Source organism: Spermophilus citellus (assembly GCF_964194105.1).
Source record: "Spermophilus citellus genome assembly, chromosome: 1".
Taxonomy (NCBI): Eukaryota; Metazoa; Chordata; class Mammalia; order Rodentia; family Sciuridae; genus Spermophilus; species Spermophilus citellus.
The window spans coordinates 233,566,466-233,582,818 of record NC_138182.1 but is presented as its reverse complement, the minus strand read 5'-3'; the positions used below and the strand labels follow the sequence as shown (position 1 = coordinate 233,582,818).

General features: G+C 43.8%; 1 protein-coding gene across 14 annotated transcripts in view; it reads left to right on the top strand.

Annotated features, from left to right (window-relative positions):
- The window catches only part of MAST4 (microtubule associated serine/threonine kinase family member 4), a gene marked incomplete at its 5' end in the record, with an annotated part of 570,488 nt that extends 564,120 nt beyond the window's left edge, over positions 1-6,368 (top strand). For 7 of the 14 annotated variants that reach the window (XM_081294782.1, XM_081294780.1, XM_081294779.1 and 4 more), the window contains one exon: positions 8-6,368. In XM_081294782.1, the coding sequence (XP_081150908.1) occupies positions 8-3,909 (3,902 nt within the window). In that variant the 3' untranslated portion in view covers positions 3,910-6,368. The remainder of the gene's footprint in view (positions 1-7) is intronic. The other 7 variants (XM_081294784.1, XM_081294777.1, XM_081294775.1 and 4 more) reach the window with 1 other exon arrangement.
- Positions 6,369-16,353: the final 9,985 nt, after the last annotated feature.

Here is a 16,353-nt window from a genome sequence, read left to right as displayed (position 1 = left end):
CCCACAGGTACTAATTCCTCCCAGAGCAGCTCCCCAAGTTCTAGTGCCCCCAATTCCCCAGCCGGGTCAGGGCACATCCGCCCCAGCACCCTCCATGGCCTGGCCCCCAAACTCAGTGGGCAGAGGTACCGCTCTGGAAGAAGAAAGTCAGCCGGCAGCATTCCACTCTCCCCGCTAGCCCGGACACCCTCTCCAACGCCCCAGCCCACCTCCCCACAACGCTCACCATCCCCATTATTGGGACACTCACTTGGCAATGCCAAGATTGCACAAGCCTTTCCCAGCAAGATGCACTCCCCCCCCACCATTGTTAGACACATTGTGAGGCCCAAGAGTGCTGAGCCCCCACGGTCACCGCTGCTCAAGCGTGTGCAGTCGGAGGAAAAGTTGTCACCTTCCTATGGCAGTGACAAAAAGCACCTGTGCTCCCGCAAACACAGCCTGGAAGTGACCCAGGAGGAGGTGCAGAGGGAGCAGTCCCAGCGGGAGGCAACTCTACAGAGCCTGGAGGAGAACAACGTGTGCGATGCCCCGTCCCTAAGTCGTGCCCGGCCAGTGGAGCAAGGCTGCCTAAAACGCCCGGTCTCCAGGAAGGTGGGTCGGCAGGAGTCTGTGGACGACGTGGACCGAGACAAACTGAAGTCCAAGATGACAGTGAAGAAACCAGATGGCCTCCCAGAAAAGCCTGAATCCCATCAGAAAACCCATGGTCTCGGCAGTGATGCAGAAAATCACGCTCTCTTTAGGCTAGAGGAGAGGGAGAAGAAAGTCTACCCCAAGCCTTTAGAAAGGTCAAGTCATTTTGAAAACAAAGCAGCAGAGGCCCAGTCTCTGGGCAACCGGCTGAAAGATGTTCTCCACAAGCAGGCCAGTGTGCGGGCCACTGAGGGGTTGGCCTCCGATGGGACAGCAGCTGCCTGTGGCCCAGCACCAGGGGAGCACAACCAGGGCATGGGTGACTTCAAAAGGGCCTCTGCCCCTAGCACCCTCCAGGACAGTCTCTGTCGCTCCCCTGACAGATCCACCTCTGGGAAGGGTGAAAACACAGAGAAGACCTCCCAGGCCAAGGAGTTCCTCCGAAGTGAGAAGTTAGACAGTAAACTGGCCAATATTGATTACCTCCGAAAGAAAATGTCACTTGAAGACAAAGAAGATGGCCACTGCTCCATGCTGAAGCCCAAGATAACATCTAGCACCCATGAATGCCTGCCAGGGAACCCAGTCCGACCCATGGGTGGGCAGCAGGAGGCCCCACCTGGCTCTGAGAGCCGAGCATTTATAAGCAGCACCCACACAACTCAGATAAGCACCGTCTCCTTTGTTCCCCTCAAGACCTTAGCTGGCCGGGTGGATGGTGGATCAGAGAAGTCAGGATTGGTTGCTCCTGAGTCCCCTGTCAGGAAAAGCCCTTCTGAGTATAAGCTGGAGGGTCGGTCAGTTTCATGCCTGAAGCCCATTGAGGGTACACTGGACATTGCTCTTCTGTCTGGGCCCCATGCCTCTAAGACAGAGCAGCCATCACCAGAGCCTGCACAGAGCCCCAGCCCTGGTGGTGACATGGCACCCTCTGTGCCACTACCTCTTCCTGGCAGTAGTGGGAAGAAGACTGAAACCTCCAGCCTGAGAGAGCCTTCCCCTGCCAGCTCAAAGATGAATAAATCCTACCTGCTCGAGCCTCGGTTCCTGCCCCCGAGCTGGGGTCTCCAGAACTCACCAGCAGCTTCCCTGCCGGACCCAGAGCTAAGGAGAGACAGGAAAGTTTCCCATCCTGCTGCCAGGAGCCCATTGACAGTCATGGAAAATGATTCCCAGCAGAGAGTGTGTGGCCCCACTAAACACCAAGACTGTGCTACTGACACCAAGGTCATCCCTGGCCTGGGACAGACACAGCACAGCAATGACCAGGCTCGGCCATGTGGCCCTCTCCCATCTGAAGGGGCCCCCTCAAAGGAGAAGGCAAACCTAAAAGATCCATCTGAAAAGGGCCCCTCCACTGGGAGGAGTGAGCGTTCTGCCTTGAGGGCTGATGTGCACAGAGACCCCATCGTGGAACTGTATCCTCTAGAGATTGCTAAAGCCAATGACAACTGCAAAAATCTCCCTTCTGTGGGAAGGACCCACCCAGATGCTAGTAGTGCACAGGCCCAGACCCTGGAGAAAGCGTGGGGACCTTGTGCAAAGACATACCACAAAGATGGCCAAGGTGAGGCAAGGTCCCTGGTCAGAGAGAACTCTTCCTTGAACTCTGCTAGAATTCCTTGTGAAAGGGAGGTGGGCAAGATAAGAAGTAGCATGGAACCCAAGCCTGAAGCCCCCCCTACCAAGTGTCCCCTACAGCCACTCGGAATTGAGAGTAGGAAAACTGAAAAGCTCCCCAGTTTCTCCTCTTTGCAGAAAGAGGGTCCCAAGGAGCCCGACAGGAAAGAGCAGCCTCTACAAAGGCATGTGAGCAGTGATTCTCAGCACCCCCTGACCACCAAAGACCTGTCCGGCCCAGCATCTCGGCAGCACTGCAGTTCCTCAAGCCTTGGTCCCCAAGGGACCAAGCCAGGTGTTGCAGAACCTGCAGCAGCCTTCCAGGATCCTCCTAGGCCTTCTGTTGCTGTGCGCAGTGAGAGCAGTGACCACAATCTCCGACCTGGCCCTGACCCCAGCCCTTCAAATTCCAAGCACCCAGACAGGTCCCTCTCCTCACAGAAATCAAGTGTTGTCACTGCAAAGGGCAAAGAGCCTGTCACTCAGCCCCTCAGTGGCTCTAGCAGAGAGGGAAGGAACAATAGTAAAGGTGGATTGGATGTGTTCACTGCCATCCCAGGCTCCCAGAGCAAAGCTAATGAGGTGGGTGGTGGGGCAGAAAGTGTGCCCTTCAACCCACTGCACGCTGAAGAGAGTCCTTTAGATCCCAAACTGAAACCCAGCAGTGGGCGTGGCCCAGAGATGCAGGAGAAGCAGCTGCATTTGCCAAGGCCAGGACACCCAGGCTTCAGCGAGTCAGTAGACCATAAACCTCCCATTGTCAGTGAAAAGCAAAGCCTGTCTCCAAAGCACCCCAAACCATCCACTGTGAAAGACTGTCCCCCTCTGTGCAGACAGACAGACAGAAGCCCAAGTCAGCAGGCTCCCGCTGCAGACAGGAAGCCAGAAGGGAAGAAATGCACAGAAGCACTTTATGTTCCTGCGGCAGACAGCGGGAAGCTGGAGGCCAGCCTTTCCCTAGCTCATGGTGAGGCCCGGCTGAAAGGCACAGAGAAGCCAGGTGCAGCGGTGGGAAAGGGCTCCTCAGAGGCCAAGGGGAAGGGACCTGGTCCCCAGAAGACCCTGCCTGAGGCTGGCAAGCTCAGCAGCATGAAACGGTCACCCTCGGCCACTGGGCAGAGTTCTTTCCAATCCTCTGCCCTCCCAGAGAGGTCTCTGAGCTACTCCTCCAGCTTCCCCGAGGCCCGGCCTGGAGTTCGAGATGCTGCCACGGCCAGCAGCAGCCCCTCTTCTGCCAAGGCCAACAGGGCCGCACTTGAGCCTACAGCCCCCAGCAACAGGGACCACAGGAAGTCCCAGTCTGGGGCAGATGGCAGAACCCAAATGACAAAGAGTGACTCTTTGCCATCCTTCCGCCTCGCCACCTCTGCTCTGGAGTCACAGCACTCAGAGGCGCAGGGGCTGAGCGGAGTAGGCCACAGGGACAGAGCGCTCTCGGTCACCACTGCCACAGGAGAAACCAAAGGTCGAGAGCCTGCCCCCGCCCAGCCTTTCCCCACTAGGAAACACAATGTGGGCAGGGAGGCAATCAAGGCACCCCAAGCCCCAAACTCTGATCGCCCCATCACCCTTTCTTCAGAGAAGGACTTTGTGGTGCGGCAGAGACGGGGCAAAGAGAGTTTGCGCAGCAGCCCTCACAAAAAGGCCTCCTAACTGGGCAGGCCCCAGAGCAGGACTGTGGAGACCCCACCTGAATGTGTAACTGTGTCTTGACCACCTTCGAAACCAGCACTGTGTGGGAATGTCCGCCAGGCAGAGCTTGGAGCCTCACTGAGAAGGAGTGGGAGAGAGAGAGGGAACCTTCTTCCAGATGCCTTCCGAGTTGGAACCAGTAGAACTGTTGCCAGATGGTGTTTGTACAAAAAAGAAGTAATACCTTTACAGCTAAGGATTGTTGAGGAAAGAGATTTTTCTCTGTAAATATCTAGCAATGTGTTTGGTTTGGGATGTAGAGTCTATACCTTGCTGCTGATTGCATTGTTTACTACGGCTTTTTAAAATTAAGATCTTTGCTTCACCACTTATCATAATGTAGTAATGAAGCAGAATGGTCAGAACTGGGTGTGTGTAAAAATAGAGACATCCATATTCATGTATGTACACATCCACCCACATGTTTTGGTCTGTGGTTTGAGAATATTTCAAGGCTCTGTTTTTATAAGTAGTTAAAGATGAAAGAAAGCCCTAAATACAGTAGATTGTGAATTTTTAAATGTGTATTTTTAAACCAGTTTCTGATAGTACTGGATCTGGCTACCTGTATTTCCAGTTCTAAAGCAAGAGCACTCTGATTGCTGCATTTGGAATCCTCCATTATGAATGGTCAGGACAAATGAAGCTAGCCATTTTCCTTTCTCAGTCATCCTAGTAGACATTTTAATCCTTAGGTCCTGCTGTCCAAAAGGCCAGCTGTTCTTGTCTGTCAGTTATATGTCTGGTCTTCTTTGGTGGTAGAGCAGGGACTATAAACATATATCACCTTTGTTTCATGTTCTTTCTTTCCTTTCTTTTCAAACGGTTACACTCAGGCCTTTGTGCTATGAGTGACTAGTCCAAGAAGCACACATTTTGTGGTAGTCCTGCACCAACCCTGCTCTTGAATAAAAAAATAAAATAACTGGCTGCACACAAATCTGCTGGTACTTAGGTCAAGTGATAAGCATCAGGCATTGGAAGAGGTTTTAAATTTGCTTTTTTGAGGAAAAGAAGGGGGGGAGTTGGATTTTGGCATCATAGCATATATATTAAGGAATAATCAGGACATCAGATACATTTTAATACATAGCTGGGGCCTTATGTTGTAGATGAAGCTTGCTGTTTTTAGCAAGTTCCTGGGTTTCACATTCATTTCTGATGCATCGAATAGCTCCATGTATCTCATAACATGATCTCTCTATTTGTATGCAAAAACTACTCTATTAATAAAGAGCAGCATTTTTGTAACAAAAGAGACTTAGTGGAGCTATTTGGTGCTTGAATGTGATCATCCTTTTTACTTTTGCTAAGCCTTATTTAAATTTTGTATACCATGAAATATGTAGAATTTGTCAAATCATTTAAGTGCTGAGGGGTTTTGATTTTTTTTGTTGAAGTTTTTTAGTGGCTTGTTTTGAATTGTGAGATGGCACTTGCTGACATAAGTACTAAGGCACTGAGAGACAATGCAGATAAGTATTTATAAGATGCTTGGGACACATTGCAGGAGTTTTGGTTTTGTAAGATGAAAAATTTACCAATAAATGACTAACCTAGCCCCAAATCCCCTTGGGATGTCTTAGTAGCTTTATGCTATAAAATTGTTTATGTAATCACAGCATCATTGTACAGCCCTATAGATTGTAAATCATCTAGCAAGGCTGTAAGCACTCCATAAACAAAGGTATAACAACCTACTACTCAGTTGTCCTTTGTTGTAAAGTGAATTGCAATGACAGGAAAAAAAAAAAGTTTCCTCTTTGCCCCTATTTTTTTCCATGTAGTTTTAGCCATTCCCCATCACTACATGTTGAAATGTAGAAAAAAAAATATTTTTTACAAGAACTTAAAAGAATTTCAAAGTGGTCTCAAAGCTTTTAATACATGTTTGGCAGTTGTCAGAACCTGATCCTTCTACACTCAGACATCAATCCAGGTCTGTCCAGGAGGTAGTTCATGGTTTACAGCCTTTGCTTTTTAACTGTCCAGTTTTCTTTAAAGCACAATTAGCTGCTTGTTTACAAAGGATATTTTTATGTATATTTTGTATAGTGTATTATCATTTTTGCCAAATATGTTTTTGCATTTTGGATGAGTAAAGAGTACTTAAGGTTGCATTCATGTATTACCTGTTGGTTGTTGTGAAGCTCTCCAGTCAGCTGGTAGAAATTCTCCTGTGTTCTCTTTGGTCAGTCTCTGTGTGATTGTAAGATGTGCTCCTCGGTAGTACTCCCAGCTGTAGACTTAACAGCTTAAAAGTTTGTTAGGATCTGTGCAATAAAGTGTTTGCAGTCTTATTTTCTCTAAGAAATTCCCCTGTGGATGTCATAATTGTTGTATATTGAACAAATATTTATACTTATGCAGTTGCATAACATTGAATAAAAATTTAGCATGAAAATAATGACTAGTAAGTTTTTTAAAACACATACATAAATATGCATACTACCTCCAAAGATATTACTGATTATCAGTCTATTTTAGAAAGTACGGGTTTTTGCACAATTGCTTTTGGTGAGTGGAATGGTTTGCCTTTTTTCTTTTGACCTCTGCAAACAGTCCATTCTTCAAGATTGTTTTCAAACTCCTTTTACTTCCTCCTCTGAGGAACTTCCACACCTGTCTTCCCTACAGTCTCCAGGGAAGAAGTGTCCTTTCTCCATTCCACCTCCTCACAGTCTCCCAAGCCTTGGCTCCATCCATGACTGGGGTCCCCCTCCTGGTTCTTTTTCCTGCCATCCTGTCTCTCCTTTTAGAAGCCATTTCCTTAACCTTAGCTTTTCCTTCTTTCCATGCTCAGCTGACCCCCTAAAACAGTAGTCTGTGCTGGAAACCTTCCCATCTTCCTATCACCCCTCACTTTCAGAATCTGGCTTTGTCCACTGCACCATCTACATTGTACTGAGGGCAGTCAGTGACACCCTGAACCCAAAGCCCACTTTCAGGCATCACTTAACATAGGCTATGTCTCCCTTGAACACCAGGCTTCCCGACAACTCTCTCTCCTACTTCAACCTTTGTCTATTCCTTTTTGTCTTAAAAATTCTGCCCTCTTCTGAGTACTTGTCTCCTTAAACTCAATGTTTCCCCAGGTTCATTCTTTGCTGGGCCTTTTTCTTCGCTTTCCCCTTGGTCTTTCCTTTCACTTTTAGGTATTTGTATGTGATGACTCATATTCAAAACATCCCAAAGTGTGCCCATTCTCTTCTCAGCCCCTTCCCTCAAAGCATGCCATGTTCCTCGTCTTCTCACATGACCAGATTCTACGTGTACTCTCCCTTTACATTAAAAAACAATGAGAAAGGGCAAAGGGGTGGGAGGGAAGGGAGGGGGCATTGGGTCAGAAAGGATGGTGGAATGAGATGGACATCATTATCCAAAGTATATGTATGAAAACACGAATGGTGTGAATATACTTTGTATACAACCAGAGATATGAAAAATTGTTCCATATGTGTAGTAAGACTTGTAATGTATTCCACTGTCATATATAACAAATTAGAATAAAAGTATTTTAAAAAACAGTGAATACACACACACATACACACACACATATACACACAAAATCACCAAATTTGCAAAATGCTCTCTATTCCTATCACTTTTGTGCTCCCTATTCTCATCACTTTTCTGCTACCAGAAACCTTAATCTCTAGCATCATCTCTCCCCCAGATGAGCCCAGTAGCCTCCTACCTGGTTTCCTTTCCACTTACCTACTCTTTCAGGTCCGTTCATCCTTAGAGAAATTTTTGTCAAATTCAAGAACACTATACTGTTACCCTGATTTAAATGTTTTAAGTAATTTTCATATTCTTTGGGATATAGGGCATCTCTTTAAATGTTCCCTTAGCCTACCTGTTAGGCCATTTGCTATAACAAAAACCAAAGGCAGGGTACTTTATAAAGAAGGTGCAGTTATAGAAGCAGAAAGACCAGAATCAGCTGATCCATCCACTCAGACTCTGATCTGCATCACAATGGCAGGACCATAATAGCTCTCTCTTGTAAGAATAACTGAGATCCCAAGAGACCTTCATTAATCCCTGTCAAAGCTGGTGGCCCCAGAGATCTACCCACTTTGTGGTAGGCCCTACTTCACTACCACATTGGGGTCCAAGCTTCCAGCACATGAACTTTTGGGGAACATACTCAAACTATGTCCACAGCATCCTAGATAACGCTGTCTACCTGTGAGTAAGTGCTGGGCTCAGGGATGTAGAAGAAGCCTCACCTCCTCCTCTTCTACTACAAGTTAAAAGAAGATGGGGGACAGGACCATGACAGTGATTCTAATTGCCTGAGAATATAGTTCTCTTGGCTTAGAGAAATTTACTGTGCTAAGAGTCATATTTTTAAAAAGCAATTATGGAAATGGCCAGTTTAATGGTACTGATATCATACTATGAAGTAAAGTCGGCCTTTGCCATGAAGGGAAAACCCACAAAGTACACATATCAGAACCACAGCAATCACTGTTAAGCAACCAATTTAGAGTGAATACATAAAATGAAGTCTGAAACAAGTGAAAAAATGAAAATTCATTCACTATAACACCACGGAGGTCATGAAAGAGCAGACATCCAGACAATTGTGCTCTCATGGATGTGCCCACTGTAACATGATTTCTTGCACCAAATTTTCAACATCTACATGGTGCTATTTTTTTTTTTTTTTAATGCAAGGGTAGGTAGTTATACATGTGTTTGCTGGTATAGCATTTCCCTAACAAACTGTGAGGGCTCATCTTAAAGTCAATGTTAGACCAGGATGCAAGAAAAGACCACTGACTCCAATTAAAATCAAATTAAAGCAAGCTTATTATTTCGACCGGCCGGGCTGCCTTTCCCTCCCAAAACGGCGGGAACAAGACAGCCGCCCCACCTTTCCTACAGCCCAGCTTTATAGCCCAGAAAGTTACACAAAAGGGGGGTTACAGATAACAGAACTCTGACAAGCATCGCACTAATGGTAGTTTACACATTTTTTTTTTTTTTTTTTTTTTTTTGCTGGCCCCAACATCAGAATTTATGAAGACCATTAGAGCCTCAGAGAGGGTCGTTGTCTGGCCAGGGAAGGCCAATATTTATGAGGTGTCACTAAAGTTTCAGAGAGGGCTGCTATCTGGTCAGAGAGCCAAGCATGGGTGAGTTCAAGGCACGGGCAGGCATTCCAAGCAGGTTCAGAATTTGCAGTAATTTATAGTAAAGCAGAAATTAGCTTTTCATGGCTTTGTGGCAAGATGGCTCCCAATTTTAATAAAAGATCAGGTTGGGTCTATCATTCCCCCCTTTCCTTATGTGTCCCTTTCAAATCTTTGATAGGGTAGGGGAAGAGCACTGAGGGAATTTTAATCCCTCAGGTAACAGTCTCTAAATTTTTAGAACTCACCCAAAACCGGTCTCCCTGATTTTACCTGACTTAATTAATTACTTATATTGATAATCTATTTTTGGCTCCATTGTTGTAAGAAGAGAGGCGTCACTCATTTTGGCTTCTTCTGAGCTGAGAGAGGGTGACGTGAGGGGGCACGGCGTGAGGGACATGAGTTGCCTTTTAGAAGTCAGTTTGGTTTGAAGTCTGGTTGGGGAAGAACAGGTTGTAAAGTCATCTGGGGATGGGTGCTTCTATGAGAGAAACAAAAACCATGAGTACTGAGTACTGAGTAATGTTGCAGCAGCTGGAACGTGTCACTGTATAGAAGTTCCCTCACCAGGCTTTAACCTCCCCAGTTATCAGGACTATAAGCATAACATTTAACTTTTAGTATTACAGATGTCCTTTCCCATAAGATACAGTTTAATAATTTAATGTCACCTGATCTTGCAAAATTCTTTTACTAGTATGAGTTCTGTGTCTAATAGAGAAACCTTTAATTCTGTTACTCAGGGCTGGATAATCATACTAGCAAACACGAAGCCTACCTGTGTAGTTAGGAATATCTGTAGGCCTTAAACTAAAAACTTCTGTCTCTGGCAGCTCCTCTTGATAGTCTCTTTTTATAGTTATCAGGCATTTCTGTCTGAGAATCCTTCTTTGTAGCCTTCAGTCTTACTTATTTTGGGAGGCTAACATAAAGTGTATACCTTAAATAATAATAATAATAATAATAATAATAATAATAATAATAATAATAATAACAATAATAATTATAATTATAATTATTATTATCATCATCATCATTATTATTTAAAATGCCCAGGAATGGCTGTATTTTGGTTTTAACTGTCTTTGCTAAGTGTTTAAGATGAAGCAGTCAAACTGACTTTTGTTTCTATCCATTGTTAACAGCTGAGCTTTTATGGGAGTCATTCCTGGGGAAACTTCTCAGTTCTGTGAGTGCCATTTGCGCTAGGATGGGTCTAGGTCTTGCTTGACCACGTGGCTTCCCTCGGAAGCATCAGGGACGTCTCCCTTCTCTGATGACTCTCCTCTTCATAGCAAATGCACTGATTGGCTTTCTGTCCTCCAGTGGTCTCATTAGTCTCCCTGATCAGGAGGTTATGTGGCCCAGAGTTGCAAAGCTCTTTAGAGAAGTCCCCTGTTCCCTGGATTCAGACTGACTCAGAGGGCAAGAGCCAAATATTGGTTCTTCTGGCCCTTTTAATTTAATTTTAAAACTTAAAATTTATTTGCTGGATGTTTAAGATTAACAGCCTTATATTAAGAGTACTGGGCTTTAATGTCTATAACTTTATAATTATTCATCTTTTTATTAATTGGGATCTGTATTATCCTATCTGTCTTGTAGGTGATGGCTTATTATCTCAAATTAACCCATGTTGTGTTCTTAAAGCAACAATTCTGTGAAACACTAACAGGGAATCTTTAGATCACTTATAAGGAAATTACAAAATAAAATTAACAAGAGTAAAAACACTTAGTTCGTGTAACAGCTACCCTGAATTTTTGGCTGTCTTGTTCCCGCCGTTTTGGGAGGGAAAGGCAGCCCGGCCGGTGGAAATAATAAGCTTGCTTTAATTTGATTTTAATTGGAGTCAGTGGTCTTTTCTTTCGTCCTGGTCTAACATCAAAGGCATTGCTTTTCAGTAAATCTCTAACAGTGGCAGTGCAATGGGGTCCCACCTACAGAAGCCACAAGTTCTCTTTTGGAATGGGTGTTGGGATGGGGGTGGGAGTGGGGGTACAAGATTGTTAAGAAAACCAGAGAATTCACGAACTGGAGATAGCTGTTCAGCTAAGGAGAAATCACTTCTTAAAAAATCGATACTTATCTACTCATGTGGGGCAATCACATTGGGCACTCAACAGCCAAGCCCTTCAGATAAAACTGATTGGTTTGGTGACTGGAGATAAGGTAGCATGACTTGCAGATTTTGGTTTAGAAGGCCCTAGGCAGGGCTAAAATTTCTGAGAATCAACAAGCTTTTAACTGGCTCAGGGGCTGCCTTCCTGGCCACACTAGGGAATTTGTATCTGAAGTTTGGACCCAGGCATCTATAATTTTTAAAAACTGTTTCCTGTAGTCAAGGTTGACAAGCAAAAACAAGAAATTACCCACTCACAGCTTAACATTTTGTTTCACTCATTTTCCCACCTCCTTGTGAAATCACAGAAAGACCTTTAAGATACCTACTAGGTAACTGCTGGTCCAGTTACCCAGACCCTAATGACCTTTTCAGAGTGTCATCCTCAGACCAGCAACTTTTGCATCCCCCATGGGCATGCTAGAAATGAATGATTTTAGGCTCCATCTCAGACCCACTGATTATGTGCATTTCAACACAACAGCCAAGTTGTCCATTAAAGTTGAAGAAGCTGCGTTATGGGGTTGTGGTTATAGATCAACGGTAGAGCACTTATCCAGCTTGCATGAGTCCTGGGGTTGCTTTGTCCCCTGCACTACATAAATAAAACCAAACTCTGTTGTCAGTATTTTCCTGGAAGATCATTACTTCAGATATTTATTAAACCCACAAATTCCCTGACCCTGTCCTGGATCCACTTAAAAACCTAGGGAGAGGCCCGGGACACTGGGTTTATAATGAATGGTTGGGAGGGGCAGGCAATTCTTATGAATGAGGCCTGGGCAAGTGATATGAGTATGTTAATTGTGTTCAAAGTTGTCTGTGGTAAAGTCTATTATAACCAGTGCTTCTTAAAGCTCCTGGCTAGAGGAAACTAAAGATTAAAATCTATGAAACTCTCAAAGAGGAACTTGTACATTTATTATGTACAGATATGTGCTTTAGCACTGGTCAAGATACTTCTCAGGTGCCCTCTTAAGCCTCAGTACAGTCTTCAAACAGTGTCGTGACATTCCTTTCTTGCTGATGAGGAAACCAGCCCAAATAAATGGGCTTTGTAGTTGGCTCCACAAGAACTCTCCACACTCTCCACAGAGAGCTTGGGTTAGAATCCAGACTTTTCTGGTCCTAATGCTTTTGATCTTTCTAAAGATTTCCAACTGCCATAACTGAATTCAAAATTAGGCTCCTCTGTGAATGATCCAAGCCATCTTATTTCCTCTGTAATGCAGAAAAATCATACTATTAAGTTAACAAACTTGATGATTGGTGGAAAACCATAAGTGAGGAAAGCTAATTGTTCTCTGTAACAGGGCTTCTTTATTAGTTCTAATTAATCAACAGACAATTTCCCATGTAGTCTTCTCAGTTCACAGCACAAATGCAACATGAGAAAAGATAGGACTGGAGTCATCTCTGTCCTCATGGGAAAACACAAAGCAGCAGCTCGCTGAATTCTGGGGCTCTGTGTTCCAAGAGACAAGGTCATCTCATAGGCTAGCAGCCACTGGTGGACTTCCAATCCAGTTAGAAAGAAAAATCCCCAGATCAATTAAGCTCAGTGGAGTGTATTTTATTAAAGCAAAAACACAAACAATTCACAAATATGACAGCATACAGAACCAGGGCAGGTTCTAAGAACTCTCAACAATGTTTTCAGACAGTATTTAGAGAAAAACAGATGTGGGGAGGTAAACAAACAGCATAACCAAACTGTCAGCTAAATGTAACTAGCTGTTTACAGCCCAATCAGTTAACTGGCTACAGATCCTTCGGCAACCATCCAAGGCTCAGTTACTAGGATGAAACTTTAAATTTCTGGGCCAAACCCCAAAAGCCCAGTCCAAATCCATGATTTCCCATTGGCCTTGTTTAACCATTTCTCCCTATTGGTCATGCTTCCACAGGCAAGAATCTGATCAAAACATAAGACATCAGCACCACTTTCAGTCACCACCATCCGTAGATTAAGGGGTCCTCATGATCAAATGTTTGAGTCATGGTCATCCCAGCCAAGAGAGCCCAGTTAGCATCCAGCAGATAGCTGTCCATACACATTTAAGACTTTGAGAGGATGGAGTGCTCCAGGGAGACTGACAGTGTGACTATTAGGAGGATGATACCAAGGATTTAGACCATGTTTCTTAGCCAGGGTCTTTGTAAATCAAACCAAGTCAGATGATTAAAGAACAAGCCAGGTAGGAGGTCTACGCATTTTATTCAAATATACAGTTAAGCAATCTCGCAGCCCATAACTGGTTGGAACTGTTTCAGGGGATGAGAACAAGTATCTAGAATTTTAATTACTCGACTAATTGTGCCAAGTGAAAAAGGCACCCACAAGGAAAAATTAGGAGGGGTATGAACCTCATTATAATAGTACTGTTGTGACATCTTAGGGAAAGCTGTCCACTGTGCATGTCTTAAATTATCTGCTTCTGGAGAAGCACTTTCCTAGTTGACTTTAACTTGAAGCCTCCAACAATTCCAGGAGTCCAGAGGACCACCTTAAGCTGTAAGATAAGATATTAACTCAAGAAGACCCTGAAGCTTTACTGCAGGGTGGACAGTGAGAATAAGCTACAGCACTCACCACACCAGTATTTTTTTTTCAAAATTCACATTAGCCTGTATACTCTGTGATGAGTTGGAGAGCAAATACTGTATAAATTGAATATTTAACACCTTAGAACTGAACAGACACTTTACAGAAGAAATACAATCAACAAGTATGTGAAAAAATGTTCAACATATCTAGTAATTAGAGAAATGCAAATTAAAACTAAGATTTTATCTCATCCCAGTCAGAATGACAGTCAAGAATATAGGCAACAATAAGTGTTGGCAAGAATGTAGGGGAAAAGATAAACTCATACATTGCTGGTGGGAATGCAAATTGGTTCAACCACTATGGAAAGCAATATGGAGATTCCTCAGAAAATTTGGAATGGAACCACCATTTGACCCAGCTATCTCACTCTTTGGTATATACCCAAAGGACTTAAAATCAGCATAATACAGTGGCACATTCATATCAATGCTCGTAGCAGCTCAATTCACAATAGCTAAACTACAGAATCAACCTAGGTGCTCTTCAGTAGATGAATAGATAAAGAAAATGTTGTATATATATTTTTGATGAATATTACTCAGCTTTAAAGAAAAATGAAATTATGGCATCTGTCAGTAAATGGATGGAGTGGAGAATATCATGCTGAGCAAAATAAGCCAATCCCCCCGAAGAAAAAACAAAGCCAAATGTTTTCTCAGATAAGTAGATGCTAATTCACAATGGCAGAGGGAAAAGAATTGCTAGGGAAGAATAAAGTTACTTTAGATTGGGTATAAAAGAGGAATTGGGGATAGGAAGAACAGTAGAATGAAACATACATTATTACCTTATGTACACATATGACTGTGAGAAATTATACCCCATCTATGTATGACATATCAAAATGCATAAATGCATTCTGCCATTATGTCTAACTAATTAAAACAAATTTAAAAAAGAAAACCTCAGAAAAGATGAGGCAACCATTGGACCCTCCAAAAGTCCATGTTAACCCTGGATTTACTTTCTCTAAAGTACCAGTTTTGTTTCTCCAATGTTTGCACATAGCACTGTCCATTAAACTTAAGAGATTAAAAGGATACATTACAATTGATAGAAATTCAAAGGACCATTGGGCATTATTTTAAAAATCTATATGCTAAAAATTGGAGAATGTAGGAGTAGTTTCAAGATTGCAGAATAGAGAAGGTTTCTTTCCTTGCTGCTCTGTGGCATGAAACCAAGTATGCAGATAAGCAGCTTCTTAGCAAGGTGGGTGAACAAAAAAAAGTGAGGGGGGAACTTTACTGGAATTTAATACTGGACATTCAAAGCAGACTGGGAACTCAGGAAGTTGAATATAATACAATAAGGAAGAAATCCCCTGGCACCACAGCAGCTGCTGGTGGTTGGAGGGATCGATCACCAACCAGGTTGGTCCCTCCATGAGTGAAGTGGAGGGACAAGGGAATTAAAGGAGCCCACATTTTAGCACATCTGGGTATAGAGAGTTTAGAGATGGAAGGCACTGCCTCATTAAACTAAAAGGTGTGCTACACAACATCCTTGTGTGGGAAAGAAGCTACCATCTCTCCAGGATGTATACAGAGGACAGAGGAAGAATCCATTTTGTAGCCACAGCATAAGGGCTGGCAGCTAGGGAGCCAATTCCCAGCAAACCTGAGTTTGGCCCAAAATATAGGCCTGGCAAACCCACAATGAATGACATAGAGTGTGCCTAATTGAGCAGGACAAAATCAAATGTGAACAGAGGTTCACACAGGGGACTACTGGCCACAGAAACCCATCTGGCTGTCTCCCTCCTCTTCTAACCTGGCTGCTTGCAGGACTGGCTGGGAGAGAAGCCCAAGTAGAAATTCAAAAGGGTGGGGATAGGAGAGATTGAGTTTGGAGACTGAACTTGAGACCAGGAAATGCGGGGTCCACAAGTAACATAGTGGACTAAGAATTGGCTCCTCACTACACAAGTGGAACACAGGGGAGATCCCTGGGGTGCAGTCTTCCAGTGTGGACTAGAAATTTCTGGGCCCTGGAGGTGTGCTGATTTAAAGTTTCCAGACCAGTTGGCATTCAGTGAAGAACCTGGAACGCACCCAAGCCTAAACCCTGCATCCAGGAGTCCTGCCTACAGGATAACCTCTCTCACCCCAGCAAACCCACCCAACACTGCTGAGAAGGAAAGCTGAGAATCTTTTGAACTCCAATAGACATGATTCTTTTTTTAATCAAGATTTTTTCCCCTTTTTTCTTTTCTCTGTTTAATTGTGGCCCCAATGGTTCATCTACAGTCATATATATCCTTATTTATTTTTCCTCAATTCTAGCATTTTTTGAAGACAGTTATTTTTCATGGTTCAGTATTTTTAGGACTATTTTTAGTATATTTGATTAGTATATCTCAGTTTTGTTTTGTAGTCATTTATTTTTATTTTACATACACATACATTCTCTCACTTATCTGCTTCCCTTGATTCTCTCTCTTTTCTTCTTCTAACAGCCAATCTCTATTGTTCTCTTTCACTCTTCCTTTAATTTGTCACTTCTATCTTCTCCTCCCTCATAAT